This window comes from Falco peregrinus, chromosome 2 (genome assembly GCF_023634155.1).
Source record: "Falco peregrinus isolate bFalPer1 chromosome 2, bFalPer1.pri, whole genome shotgun sequence".
Classification (NCBI taxonomy): domain Eukaryota; kingdom Metazoa; phylum Chordata; class Aves; order Falconiformes; family Falconidae; genus Falco; species Falco peregrinus.
In genome coordinates this window covers 117,142,864-117,157,202 of record NC_073722.1, presented here as the reverse complement: position 1 = coordinate 117,157,202, position 14,339 = coordinate 117,142,864, and the positions used below count along the sequence as shown (strand labels likewise).

At 37.9% G+C, this 14,339-nt stretch overlaps 1 protein-coding gene across 2 annotated transcripts in view; it reads right to left on the bottom strand.

Moving 5' to 3' along the window:
* The window catches only part of MYH10 (myosin heavy chain 10), a 100,382-nt gene that overhangs the window by 22,019 nt on the left and 64,024 nt on the right, over positions 1–14,339 (bottom strand). For both annotated transcript variants that reach the window (XM_055794254.1, XM_055794253.1), the window contains 12 exons: positions 13,965–14,063; positions 12,864–13,007; positions 12,465–12,560; positions 9,990–10,108; positions 9,460–9,612; positions 8,910–9,083; positions 7,002–7,175; positions 5,121–5,235; positions 1,367–1,560; positions 1,122–1,243; positions 729–798; positions 472–632 (listed from right to left, as the gene is read on the bottom strand). In XM_055794254.1, the coding sequence (XP_055650229.1) occupies positions 472–632; positions 729–798; positions 1,122–1,243; positions 1,367–1,560; positions 5,121–5,235; positions 7,002–7,175; positions 8,910–9,083; positions 9,460–9,612; positions 9,990–10,108; positions 12,465–12,560; positions 12,864–13,007; positions 13,965–14,063 (1,621 nt within the window). The remainder of the gene's footprint in view (positions 1–471; positions 633–728; positions 799–1,121; positions 1,244–1,366; positions 1,561–5,120; positions 5,236–7,001; positions 7,176–8,909; positions 9,084–9,459; positions 9,613–9,989; positions 10,109–12,464; positions 12,561–12,863; positions 13,008–13,964; positions 14,064–14,339) is intronic.

Sequence of the window (14,339 nt, the reverse complement as noted above, 5' to 3'; positions counted from 1 at the left end):
TGATTTATGAGCACTCATTCCTTATACAAAGAGGCAGAGCAAGGCCTGGATTCACCATCTTCAAAACAACAATTATAAATGCTATTTGTTCTTACTCTTAACAGACTTCTACTTAAAAAGATAAAATCAGGATGGATTAGCTGCTGAACTGTCCTTTAATTTCAAAAAAGAGGCTTTCCAGAGTACTTCTAAGAATCTCCAGTGGAGGAGAGATTTTTTTGCAACCACTTGCTATACCGTAAACAGCTGCATTTTCACAAAGGCAAGATTAAGGAAAGGAGATAGTGTTAAGGAATGAAGGTGCAAATTCTTATTAGGCAAAAATTCACTAATACCCTGAACACAACTACAGTTTATCAGGCAACACACTTTTAAGAAAATCTCTCCTGAAATGGAAGTTTTAATGCATAGCTCCCAACCAAAGAGGCTTAAAATGACCACGAGAAGATCAAATCAAAAAAGCACACATACTTCCTAGCTAGGTATCCTCTACAGACCGCCTGAAAGAAGATGATAATGTCTGTGATCTTCAGATCTCGTTCTTCTTCTAAGTGTGCCAAGACACCAGCTCGGAAAAAGATCTTGCTCTGTCCAATTCTGTATAAGTTGGGGTCCAGCTCTAAGGCTCTGATCTAAATGGACAGGCAAGCACATTGTTACTTCAAGAAAAGGATAATTTTTGTTTCAAATTTTCAATATTTTAAAAATGTTTAGGTATAAACACTTACCATACGCTCACAGGCTTGCTTACCATCCATAAAACCTTTTGGAATTGCATTGGGAGTAAGGATCTCATACCTTTAAGTCAAATGAAAAAACACTTTACATTCAACAATAAGCCACATTATTATAAGCTCATAAAGCTATAGTCACCTAGTGCACAGCTAAGGAATTTCTCCAGAAAGTTTCTCCAGCAGTCTGTTTTAGATTGTTTCCCCTTCCCTCTTGTCTTTAGAATACACTTGTAGTATTTAACTGCTTCAAGTTCAAGCCACTCAAAGACCTCACACATGGTATGGGATTTTCTTCCTGTTGGCTTGGGGAGGGGGCGAGGGGTGTCTTCAATTATTTAACAAGGAACTTTATGCCATAAAAACTCAAAAGACTGCTCTTGTTGTTACCTCTGTCTAAATTCCTGGAACACTATCCTGTTTGGAAATCCTTGTCGACAAATCCTTATTCCTTCCAAAACACCATTGCAACGAAGCTGATCTAGAACCAGATGTGGATCCAATTTTCCAGCCTGGATCAAAAAAAAAAAAAAAAAGTGATTTTTAGTCCTTTAATTTGTAGTAATCAAAAATTGCAGTTTAAGTTTTTCAGGCTAATGAAGAGAAAGAATTAGAGGAGCATCTGTAGTACATACCCTCTTTTCGTGATTTGGAATGATGCAGCGAACAAAATTGGGATTAGTGTTTCGGAGCGTTGCCATCAGCTTGGTAAGAGATTCTTTATACAGTTGGCCAACAGTACGAAACATGCCCTTCTTGGTCTTGTATGCAGAACCAAAAGCTGTCTCTGTTATTCCGGTGACCTGATCCAGACCCACAATACGATCCACTGGGAAGGACAAGAAAAAATAATTAAGTGGGCTTTTAATATTTGTCAGGTATAAAGACAGGCAAAAAGAGGAGCAATAGTGCAGCAGCAGAAGCTTTGCGGAACAAATGACAGAAGATGCCATCGGTTGGCAAGGCAGTCAGCATGTACTAGGGACGCTGTGCAGAAGCAGTGGAACAAAAGCCACAAACTTATACAGCAGGGTAGTGTAGCTTTAGTAGGTACAGACTAAAATATCCAGCTCTTTACTTGCAGTTCTACATGACTAGCAAAGCCCTTTTCTTCATTGTAAGTCAACTTCAAGAGATAGGAAGCTGCCTGGAAACTCGGAATTGTTTGAATTTTTTTACAATGCAAAATATTTCTAAGTCGAACATTTGCAACTGGACACCTGTGCATATAACGCAGCGTCACTTATGATAATTATATAGATTAAATCTGAGTTCTGTTGAATGTTCAAAAGTGTTTTGAAAGCATAAAAATTTACAGAAGAGTCGGAAATAATGTTATTTCAGTGATGAGGGAAAAAAAAACCAACATCTGCCAGACTTCTGCTAGTCTGCTACTTTGAAGAATTCCTCCAAGTTTTATACAAAACTGAAAGGACCTCTCTAGCCAAAAGACATGCTTCAAAACAGGAAAACTGCACATCAAAGTGCTTCAAAGCTGACATGAAGCATCAGAACAGAGATTATTTTTTTCTTTGATTTTTTGAACATTTTGGGTAAGGATCTCTATGATTTCTTCTTCAGAAGCACAAATTAGAAATCTGACTGCTGTTATTAAAACCTTTTAGGCCAAAACCATGAATGTGATTCCATGTGCATGTCAACAATTATTTAAACAACTCAAAAAATACACAGGTGGCTTAACACCTTAATAATTAGTCGGCACTTCTTAGTACTGAGCAAATACACAACATACGTTGGTTCTCCATGAAATCCAAGCTAGCCAGCCAGAAATAAGCAACTATATGTAGCTACCATTTATATTTTGTGATGTTATCTTCAAATTCATTCAAACCAAAGCACAGGGAATTATGCTTTGCTACCAGAATTAGTTTTGTATATGACAAATAAGTAACATTTTATTTCATTCTTGTACTCAACTGGTTTTCAAAGGACTATGAAAAAAAAAAAAGGAAAATTAAAAGCAGAAAAATACAGGGCAACAAGTTTGAATAATCACTTCTAGGTCTTCCATGTAGTATAAAGCAGAGCCCAGATCCTCCACAGTTTTGAACAAAAGAATTTAAGAGGCTTATTAAAATTAGAAGGGTAAGTAGGTGGTAAGCTGTTCATAAGAACATATCCCAAATATTAAAGCAGAATTCAGTTCTACACCAGAAATGGGATAGAAATTAGCAATCAGTCTTACAAAAGATGAACATAACAGCTTGTAAATAATAGAAACATGCACCGACCTGACACCACTAATGACTGGACACCATTCAACTTTGTTTGGCCACGTACTTGTAAAACTTTTTTACATATATCTGATAATTGTGCATCTTTTGTTTTGCTCCTCTCTGTCCTCCAGCTTTAAGCTGGTTATTGATGTTTCAAAGAGGATTATTAAAGTTATATGTAAGCTTTCCCTATAGGTTAAGAGCAGTCATTGAACAGCAGGACTGGACAATCATACGTTGGCTAAAGCCTCTGAATGCAAGCCCTCTAGTAATTACTTCAGGAAACACCACTAGCTTCCTCAGGTATGTGATGTATCATGAGTAGTGGGAGATACCCAAGCAAAGATCAAAACTTCAAAGGCACAACCTTCACAAACACACAGACTTGGGGAGAGCAATCCAAGAAGGATGAAGAAGAGGCTGGATAAAATGTCTAAAGCATCTACAAAAAGATATTCCAAATAAGTGGATTAGTTGATTTTTCAATAAGTAAAAAAATATGTGCAGCCTCTGCAAAGGGATATATTACAATTAAGAGGTTTTTAAAGAACAGAACAATTTCCACAAGTCTGGAAGAAGTTTGTTTCACTTACTACCCCCACACTACAACTGCAGCACTTATCCTGATACTTCAATACATTCCTCAGCTCTCCTCCCCAAAAATATATCCACGTTCTAAAGTGTTCCAGAGTTTTGTCAATGTCGGACTGCAGAAAGAAGCTTGATAGTGTTACAAAGCTTATGCATTCTCTCAAATGCTTGGAGATACCAGGATTATCACTTAAGAAGCAATTCTATATCCCAACATGGAACTAGGAAGCAACAAACCTTTTTACCTGCAATGCTTAAATGCAATGCATAAAATAGAGATGTTATATGTATGCAGCAGCAACTGAATAGGTATGCACTCAAGAGACCATTTGCCTTGTGGAGGTATACCTAAGTTTAGCATGAAATGAAAAAGTTCATGCAAGCCTACGAGCAAAAATGGTTTTCCTGTAGATACAACAGCCCTGCCTTTAGTAGGCCTACTGTTTTTACATCCATTCACCTGGTGGATCATGAAGACCAGTAATATTGTCATAGAAACAGGCTCTCTGAATATTCTGAATCTCTAAGGCAGAGAAACAGCAAAAACAGAAAGACAGAAGAGCAGATACACAAGACACTTCAGTTAGTATACAGAACAGGTTTATCAATTGCAAACAGACTTAACTGTGCTACAAAAGCAATTAGGCCACAACATATTCCATGCACATTTCGATTATCTGTGGAAGCAGGTTTTGAATATTTGGACCAAAACACTTTTGCTTCTGTGCGTGTACTCAAAAGGGAAGAAGCAGATCCCCAACCAAAAAGTTCCTTATATATTCAATAAAACTGCTCTCTGTAGCTGAACCAAGTAAGAGGGAAACTCGGTATTAACCTACAGCACCATCTATATAACAAGCTTAATTTCATCCTTGAATAAGAAACTACAAGATTTATTTACTGTGGCATGTAGGTATGTGATGTTAAAAACTAGAACAGAAAAGTCCCTGCTAAGTATTTATTTGGCTATTTCTGCTTTTTAGAGTATTTTGGTAGAAATGTTGAAAAATACTTTAAGCTGTTTAGCTAGTTTACTTGCACATCAACAGTGTACGCTTAAAGTAAGAATATATTGCATTTGATTTTAATATGCAATATCTAAGCACTAGTATGGCTGTTAATTAATTTTATTTTAGGAGATGCAGATTTCCAGGCTATCACCCACCACTGCACATGAAACAACTATGCTGGTGCTCACAAAAGACAACATTTTATTAACAGCAAGAACCACTACAGCTGTTTACATTCAGGACTTCACTGCAGCAAGTTCAACTAAGAGTTTTGGACAATATTCTACATGAAATTTGACACAGGGTAACAAGTAAGTGAGTATCAGTTCAAATAATGAACATGAGAAGCTGCTACTCAGAAATGGTACATGTGCAAGGGACCACAGGTGCAACCCAGCTTCCTTGTACTTTCAGTGCTAAACAATAAAGAAAATGTTGATATTTACAACGTAGAGGTGGAGGGTGAGGAGGGAACAAGCACAAGAAAACCCGAACTCATCCAGCAAGGTAAAATCGCTAACAACTTGTGTGCTCAGAGCATGATCTCTTACCATCCTTCCAAAGCTCTGCAACAAATTTATCGGAAGACTGGTGCAAGAGCGTAGCCACATTGTCATTCAGGGGGTCCATATTCTTCATCAACCACTCATCTGCCTTGTAGTCTACCTGTAAAGCAGCCACGTTGCACATGATCAGATGGACTACCAGCTTTAGGTTTAAATTCAAAAGCACCAAAAAAAAGCTTTCAGAATACTATAGTGATGTTTTCCTCCTATTTCCTTCTTGATGCTTGGTATGAGTTAGTTTGACCTGTTTTAAGGAGGCACAAGTGCCACAAAAAGTTATTATTCTTTCAAAAAAGTAAATGGGAGTTTTTCTTAAAAATTTTGCAATCTGTTTGCTTACTAATAGCTGGTATACATTTTCAGCCTAATGTTATTGCCGAAATAAGGCTTCACATTCACTGTGAAGGTGTAAAAACAACTCTAGCGTAGATTCTAATTACTTTATCTAAATTACTAGAGAGTAAATTAAGGATGTGCTGAAGCATGAATTTTTTTAATTTCACCATAGCAGTTATACTTAAACACCTTGTTCTACAAAGAAAACAAGCAAAGCTTTTATTGTGAAAGAACCAGTTCTGTGGTTTGCAGTTAAAATATGGCTCAGCAGTTGAAAACTCAATGTTACTAACACAGGATTCATCCCAACCCCAAAAGAGAGCCCTAAAATTCCCCAAGTCCAACAAAACCTCTATATAGACTAGCATGTTTTTGCTTCAACCAAACTGAAAGTTTTCTATTTTTAAATAAGGGCTTTGGAAGGAAAGCCACAGTTAAAGGCTTCCAGCACCCAAAACCAAATCAGATCATTATCTTAGTAATTGCATAAAAAATGCACTTTTACAAATAATTATAGTTTTAAAGGAATACACATTCTGATCAAAAACTGAAAAATGCCTTCTGTAAGAGGAAAATATGCAATGCCACTATTCCAGAAATGCCCACTCAGTTTGGCAGAAGTAAACCGTCCTTCAGAACACCTACTTCCTAGCAGTCAGGCACAAAGCTGTTTTACTTCATTTTGATTACCTAAAAGTAACCTACTGTTAACTGCAGTAACAGTGATGATTTCAGTATTTCTGAATTAACTGTTGTAAATATTGATACAATACAATGTATTAATATCTTTAGTTCACTTTTTGCTACAATTACCCAGTACTCACATCAACAAATAAATAACAACAAACCATTAGTACTTTAAATGAAAATTAAAGGATAGTTCTTAATCATTCACACAGCCTGTTTCTTCTAAATATCAGGACAAAACCTGGTACTAGGATTAAGTTTTAACTCCTTATGAAACTAATTACATAGCATGGCCCTATAGAATAGACCTGGTGATCACAAAGGATCCACAAAAACACAAGAATTGTAGTTATTTCATGGGCCTGTTCACAATGCACCTGAGCTCTGTCCCCTTTAGCGGGAGACTGAACAATTAAACTAACAGTAGAAATGAAAAGGCATCAGCTTACCTACAAAATGTGATAAACAGAAAGTCTTACGTGAACCAAGGAGATAAAAGTGAAGATGGCACACTGACACAGCCCTGCTTCAAGCACTACTACCAACTTGGAAACACTGGTATTCAGAAAAGATTCCTTAAAATAGAGTCCTGAAAAAACCCTCACCTGTAAGACCTGACAACAAAATTAAAGGAAACTGAAATACTTGCTTAATTTGATGTTAATTTATATTTTTCAGTTCTGCCTGTTGGGTAACAAGTTCCATCAGAGCTCTCCTGAACATGTTCAACAAAATTAAACAAGGTCACCCTCCTGCACAAGTATCTCTAAATTTGATAGCTATACTGCTTAGTACTTTCCCAAAAGCAACATTTCTAATCAAGTATTTAACATTTAACCTTACCTTCCCTGCATAGTGAATAATGCAGAAGTCTGCTTTGTCCTTTAGCTGTCTTGGCTTTTGGAACTTGGAGTGGGTTCCTTGTTCTTGGACCAATTTTTCCACAAATGTCTTGTCAGTAGCTTTAGGGAACCAGCATTCTTCATCCAGTAATGCTAACACACCAGGAGGATTTGCCTGAAATTCAGTTGGATTTAATTTCTGTTAATATTTAATATATCTATTTTTAAGAAATTATTATTTAAAGCACAGCATTGAATGCCATAGTAAGTTATCTAAACTGATTCCAATTTGATTTAAATTAAAAGCTGTGGGGGAGTCCAGGTCAATGAAGGACATTATGACTGGTTCCAACCAACTCATTCCAATGTGTACAGAGCCAGACATGACAGACCTGATCTAGTGCTGCCTACAGCCTTGCTTTGAGCAGGGACTGGAATAGATGACCCCCACAAATATTTCTGTGACATGTACGTACACAACAGTTCATCCACATTTGCACAGTAGTTAATGTCATGCTTTAGTGTGGGCTAAACTCAAGAAAATGATCCCTCTCAGCCACTCAGTCCTACTGTGGCAGCCACTGAGCCTCCCCTTGCTCAGCCCTGTGTTGATATGCAGCAGCAGCATCCAAAGATTCAGCAGGCTTAACCTGAGCAGCCAGCATAGTTTCATATACTCCCTCTCTTTCCATATAATTTAAGCATTTCGTTTCAAGGTCTGTTTATTCTTTAAGTGAAGTAGGGAACAACCAATGTCTGTATTTTACAGCTGTAGAATTGTTTGACAGGATCATTTCCCTCAGAGAAGACACTGATGTACACAGGAAAGCGTTCGAAAAAACAAGGTTTATAATGATTTATACTTCAAAAGTTTCTAGTGAATGTAAAGTTTACACATTTGAAGAGAGGTATTTCTATGTGTCTGCTACATGGCATCATATTTACAGCACAATTATGAAGATAATGGCAGTTGCTTTAAAGAAAAAAAAAAATCAAGTAAGTTGATGCATTTCAGGATATTCACCTAAATATCAGCATGCTGAAAGCATCCACACTTAGCCCCTGAGGTTTTTTGGCAGAGATTTTTACCTTCCAAGAAGGCAGAACTTTCTAAGTTATACACACAAAGTGCAAACCTTTAATAACTGAAGCAAGATTGCCCTTTCCCTGCTCTAAAGAAAAACAAGAACACAGCTCATGAGCTTTCCTGCTCTTCAGGACACACAGCATCATTGGCAGCTTACGTGCATTCTAGAATACACACATGAAAATTTAGAGAGTAGTAACCACAACGCTCAAGGTTTAATTTAAAAGGTCATAAAATGATTTTGACAGCATAGTTCTGAGGTGTGAAGAAAGGTAACCTTCAGGAATGATGATCTTTCATCTCCTGCACCAGGGCCTCCTGCTTTGAAGCCCTCTTAGCTTCCAGATACTAAGCAACCAGAGGAATATGTTAAAAGCAGAGCGACTAAAACAACCCTTAAGATACTGTTTTCCTATTTGCAAGGTAGATTTATGGGGAAAATTCTACTCCAAAGGAAGTTTCGGGAATTTTGCTATTGATCTCAAACAAAAAAAAAAAAAGTTCACTGTAAGTCTTGTAAAGCTTTCTAACTGAGCCACAATGGCATGGTTTAATATGAAAGTGACAGGATTAAAGACACATCATTAGTACTAGGGGGAAAAAAGTATAAAAATAGTAGCTTCATATCTTTAGCTCAGTGTTCTACCCTAAAGTCTGGGCAAACTCCTGTAAGGATAAATCCTTTTACTAATACACACTATTTTAGACTTTGGACTTCAGCATTCAAATTAATTCACTTTTTGTGACAATATGCAGACAGTAAAAGAAAAACTCAGAAGTCTAACCTCTTCTCCTTAGAGCATTATTAATGCACAGACTTACAGGTCTTTCGATTAAGTCAATGCAGGGCTGCAGATCCAGTCCAAAGTCAATGAAATTCCACTCTATACCCTCTCGTTGGTACTCCTCTTGCTCCAGGATAAACATCGTGTGGTTAAATAACTGCTGAAGCTTCTCATTCGTGTAGTTAATGCAGAGTTGCTCAAAGGAGTTCAACTACAAGAATAACATTAGCAAGCAAGAATAAATCAGCAACAGAATTTGTCACATATCTGAAAGTCAAAAATTTGACCTTACAAGGCAATTCTCCAAAACTCTGTAACGTTCAAATACAATGTAAACAAGATTGAAAAATGCATTACACAAATCTCTTATGTTCCTTGTTATATGTAATTAAACTTACACATAGTAGAAAATACCATCACGTATAAAAACTTATTTAGATTGAAGCATAACTTTTTGGCACTGTAATTTAGGGTTTTCTAAGTGTTGCATGCTGCAAAAGAAAACCCTCCTGCAGCCTTGCATGAAGTGTCTCTACAGTTAGTCCTGAGCACACATTAAAAATCTGATTAGCAGTGTTTTGAAGTACCTCAAAGATTTCAAATCCAGCAATATCCAGAATTCCAATAAAAGACGCTCCCTGTCGTTTGGTCCTGTCCAAAGCTTTATTAATGCGGTGAACAAGCCAGCGGAAGAGACGTTCATAGGTGGCCTTTGCCAAAGCTTCCACTGCAAAGTCTGCCTGAAAATCCAAACAGAAAAAATTATTTACCCTGGAGAAAGTCATCAAAAGAACACAGAGACGGATGTTATCACAAATAAGTAACAGAAATTAATGGACTTAATAGCACTGAGGAATGAAAATAAGCAGTAGACACAATACATAGTTTGATTAATGTTATGAAAATTTGTTTTTTAACCTGTTCCATAAAAAAAAAGCTCCCTGTGTGTCTGATACGTACAACAATGACATTGAAGGATGGACCCAGCAGAAGGTCAAGGAAAGGGCAAGGTTTCCTTAAACAAAGCCAGTGGCAGTACACAATCCCAATTTTCTTTATTAACAGCCAATCAGGATGATACACAGTTTCACTTCACCTTTAAAGCACCAAAACTTACTTGTTCTTTGGTCTGGGCTTTCTGAACGTAGTCTCTACCAACTTTGATGCGTGGTGTCAGTATGGCCCGGGTGAACTCCATTACATTCATTCCCAGTAGATGGCAGAGTTTCTGTGCGACTGGAGATCAAAATAAATGGAAGCACTTAAATCCTCCACAGCAGCTAGCAACACGGGTGAAACAAGCTACTGACAAAGGCTGTCATGTGCCAGCTTAAAAATTGAACTGCCATTCAAAACAGCAGTTAGGAGATGCACTTCTGTCCTGTGGACAGACTGACCCTATCACACAGCTCGTGCCTGCAGGGCCTCCGGCCCAAGGGCTGATGGAAGCCTCTGCAGAAGCACAACGCTGAATTTCCTTAGGGGAGTGCAGAAAACACTAGATCTCATGAAACTGCAGGGAGATCACGTAAGAGTCCATAGCCCATGTACAAGTGCTCATTTTGTTACTTTAAAAGGGAGCGTTCATTCTCTCATCTCCAGAAAAAAAACCAAACAAAACACAGTATGGGCACATCAAACACCAAACTCCATCATACTGAAGGTTGCTTAAAATCTGCTTCAATTTAGGCAGGTATGCCAGTGTAACGCTTCCATTACAGACTGTATCAAAATATGTTGTGGATTTTTAATGTTTTATATAGAATAACAATGCAAACACCAGCACACTTCTTTAAACAGCATGAACTCTCCCGGTGTCACGCTCATTATTTGAAATAACACGTTACCCACACCATCATTACGTATTCTTGCTGCATCAATCCCCTTTTCTAAATCAGTTTTCCAGTAGGTTAGGTGTTTATGATTCCATACTTCTAAAAATGAAAGTGACGCTAAAGGTATTTTTAGGTCTGGGTAAGTGCTGCCCTTTAGCAGGAAGCCCTCCACACTATCCAGTACGTACTTTAACCCCTTATCTTTGTAATCTGACAGCTTCCTTTTTTACTGTCAAAATGAAAAAAGCTGTTTTTTCAAATCAGTATTGGAAAAATAGATTTTACACCAATGTATAAGAACTTCCTCTGCATTTATGATTCTTTTTCGGCTGGTATTCAATACACCACTGCTAGCTCCTAATGGTGAGATTCTCCGTCTGGACATATATTCATTAGAAGCATTCATGAATCAACACACAACTTTATCAGTAAAATCAGGGTAGCATCACAAACGGAGCACTCCCTTCACTTCAGCTACATAAAGGCGCATTTCTGTGCTTTGAGTATAAAAACACATATCAGCACATCAGACAACACTTAACAATTGTAAGCTTTAAGTAGCAAGTGCTGTCAGGATCTTTAAAAAAGAAAAACCAGAAACAAACAAACAACAACTTGAAAATATTAAGTAGCCATGAGCATCAGCTTGGTAATGTGGTGTAACGGATACTATACTATGGTTTTTAAAGAAGAGGGTCTAAAAAACAATGGTAATAGAACAAAAATCAAGATATCCAGGAAGTAAGAATCATTTGTATCTTTCTACATCACATCTTCTAAACAGACAATGACTCAGTTGAGTTGTCTAAGCTGGTACTAGAAACCCCAAAAAATAATCCTTCAGCCAACCTTTTTTCCTCCCCTCACTGCAAGCCTCAGTGGCAACGGCCAGCCAAATGCCAAGTCAATGGCTATTGATCTTTAACCCACACCTGCTTGCTGGAGCACTTCAGGCAGCCGGCCACCACCCTCAGAAATGGCAAGTCTTGGACATTGCAAGCACCCGACACACACAGCAATGTAGGACAGTTAACGAGACGCAGACAAGAATCTGAGTTGTGCATGTGCGGCAGGTCCTGTGAATGGTGGTTTTTACTGCTCTTTCCACCGATGCCAATTCTCAAAGCCAACTTTCCATAAGAGCATTTAAAAGGCTGGCACTGAAGTACTCCGTTAAAAACCTGCAATTGCTTCAGCAGCTATTTCATTTTGTGAAGAAATATACTCCTCAAAACGCTGATTGCACTGCAGGTACTAACTGATAAATTAAATCTCAGTCACACCACCATCCCACTTCAGAAATCAGATTTTTCCAAATACAGCATTCTTATGTTCAGCCATTTCGCTATGGAAGTTGTGCTTGCCTCCAGGGCTCTTACCATTGGCAAGAAAACTGCTGTCAAGAACCAAAGAAAACAAACCGATTTAAGCGTGCACTTTTTCCTAGTGTTTAAGTCTTTGTAGATAGCAATAAACAAGGCTACAACTGAAATATTTATTCAAAGTTTACAAGCAATGCAAACACCATAAATTCTGTTGAAGGATCCTTAAATTTGTCTGCATTATGAGAATGGATTAGGAGTTTTAATAATTGCCTGTTGGCTACACCGCAACAGTCATGGCCTCTTTTTGGCACAGAATGCTGTCAAGGAAGCTCAGAAGACTGCTCAGAACTTTTAAAGATATGCACTGAACAAACGGCAGGAAGAAAACTACAGCGCAGGTTAAAGGAAGCCATACAAATGTGACCAGCTTACCAGTATTCTCTGGCATAGAAGCCTGATCGGTGTTTCTCTCCTTCTTAAAGGAAATATTTCCAAATTGTAGCACTGAAGACACCACTTTCAGCATTGCTGTGTTAACAAATGACATATGCAACAGTTTAATTGAAGACTGATCAGCTTAATAAATTATTTTTCTGTTACTTGTGTCACGTCACTTTCGAATTCAGAGTACAAGTTTAGAAAGGAAATAAAGTTTGTACCGTACTTTTGGGGCAAATGGCTTTAAAAACTCTAGCTCATGTGAAGCAAACACTTGCTGCAGGCTGTCAAAGACACTGAAGCAACATTAAATCTGGTGACATTAAGTTAGCAAATGCATGTGCACAAGAGAAAAAAGTATACTTGAAAAATCCAAAAGATTCAGTAACTTACACAAGATCTCATCGTGTGAAAATCCCATGATATGCATGGCTTCCATAGTCTCCTGAAAGTTATCCTTGTCTTGTTGCCCAGGAATGGGGATGTAACCATTAGATAAAAATCTGTAATTGTTAAATCCTTCAAGCAGCAAGTCAGCTGTATTGGGGGGAAGGGAAAGAGACAGAAAAATAAGCTAAAGAAATGCTGTTCACACCTGTACTCTGTTCTCACTAAATGCACAAACTATGCTTTACGAAATCCATCCCTCAAATATGGCTACAAGCCATTATACGCCAGCTTCTGAAACTGTAAAAATATGAGCGTGTCTTAGAGGCTGAAGTCAGATTCCCAGAATCTCTATCTCTAGCAACCTACATTAGCTCTTCAATATATTATGTAAATGGAACGTTAACCGACTTAGATCTAGCGAAAACTCAAATCCCTATCTGCGATATCCTAAAAGAAGTATCCCCATTGAAAAGTAACAGAAACAGGCAGAAATGGAGTTAGGTATTGATGATTACCACATGAAAGAAGCTAAACACCAGTTCATCTACAGGAGGAGAAAAAGTAGATCAATTCTCTGAAGTCTGTACCTTCATATAATTTCACTTATCACAACCTAACAGAAATTCCCAGTTACTAAGGGCTGGGGGGAGGCAGGAAGAGTAGAAGATAACCAACACAGGACTGCAACAGCTGAAGAAAGCCACAGGATTTCATTATGTTTTCGTAAAATGGCTGTTTTTCTGCTCAGCTTGAAGGCACAGTCCAGGATAGATACGGCTGTCACTGCTGACCAGGTTCGTTATTTATCAGCTGGGAGCCCTGTAGTTTCACTCCAGTGATTCCCAGCCAGAGACTGCCCAAACTGCACTTTGTCACGTAGGAGCCGTTTGCTTAAAATGCATCAGTTGCTTGACAGCACGCTTGATAAAACACAGAAGTTATTTCAAACTAAAGCCACGTGGCTTTCCATTCTTCTTTCAAAACTCACTGTTTCAAGACCAAAGAATAAAGACCAACGAGTAGTTCAAACACAACTGTGTTAACACTGAAATAACAAACAGCACACAGAAGCAAGAAGTTTACAAAATGAGATTCTCAACTTACACTTCAGGTGTTCTCCTGCTCCTGCTAGTAGTTGATAGAAGATATGAAATGTCCGCTCATCTTTAGCCTGACGAACAGCGCGAGACTTTTCCAACAAGTCTGATTATAAGTAGTCAAGGATCTTCTACAATGTTTGGTTAAAAATGTCCAATGCAAACAAAACTTTCAAAGCAGGCTTTAAGACCAAACAGAAATGTAATAGCAACGACAGGACTATGTGCAATATGACCTCTCAGTAACTTTAAATAAGAGAGTTAAAATTCAGACTGGTAGAAACCCATTTTTAATTTCAGCAACCTTATTTCTTGGATGTTGACTGCATTTCCCTGCTACATGCAGCTGACAATTGTCTGCAATGGATCAGCTAAAGTTCAA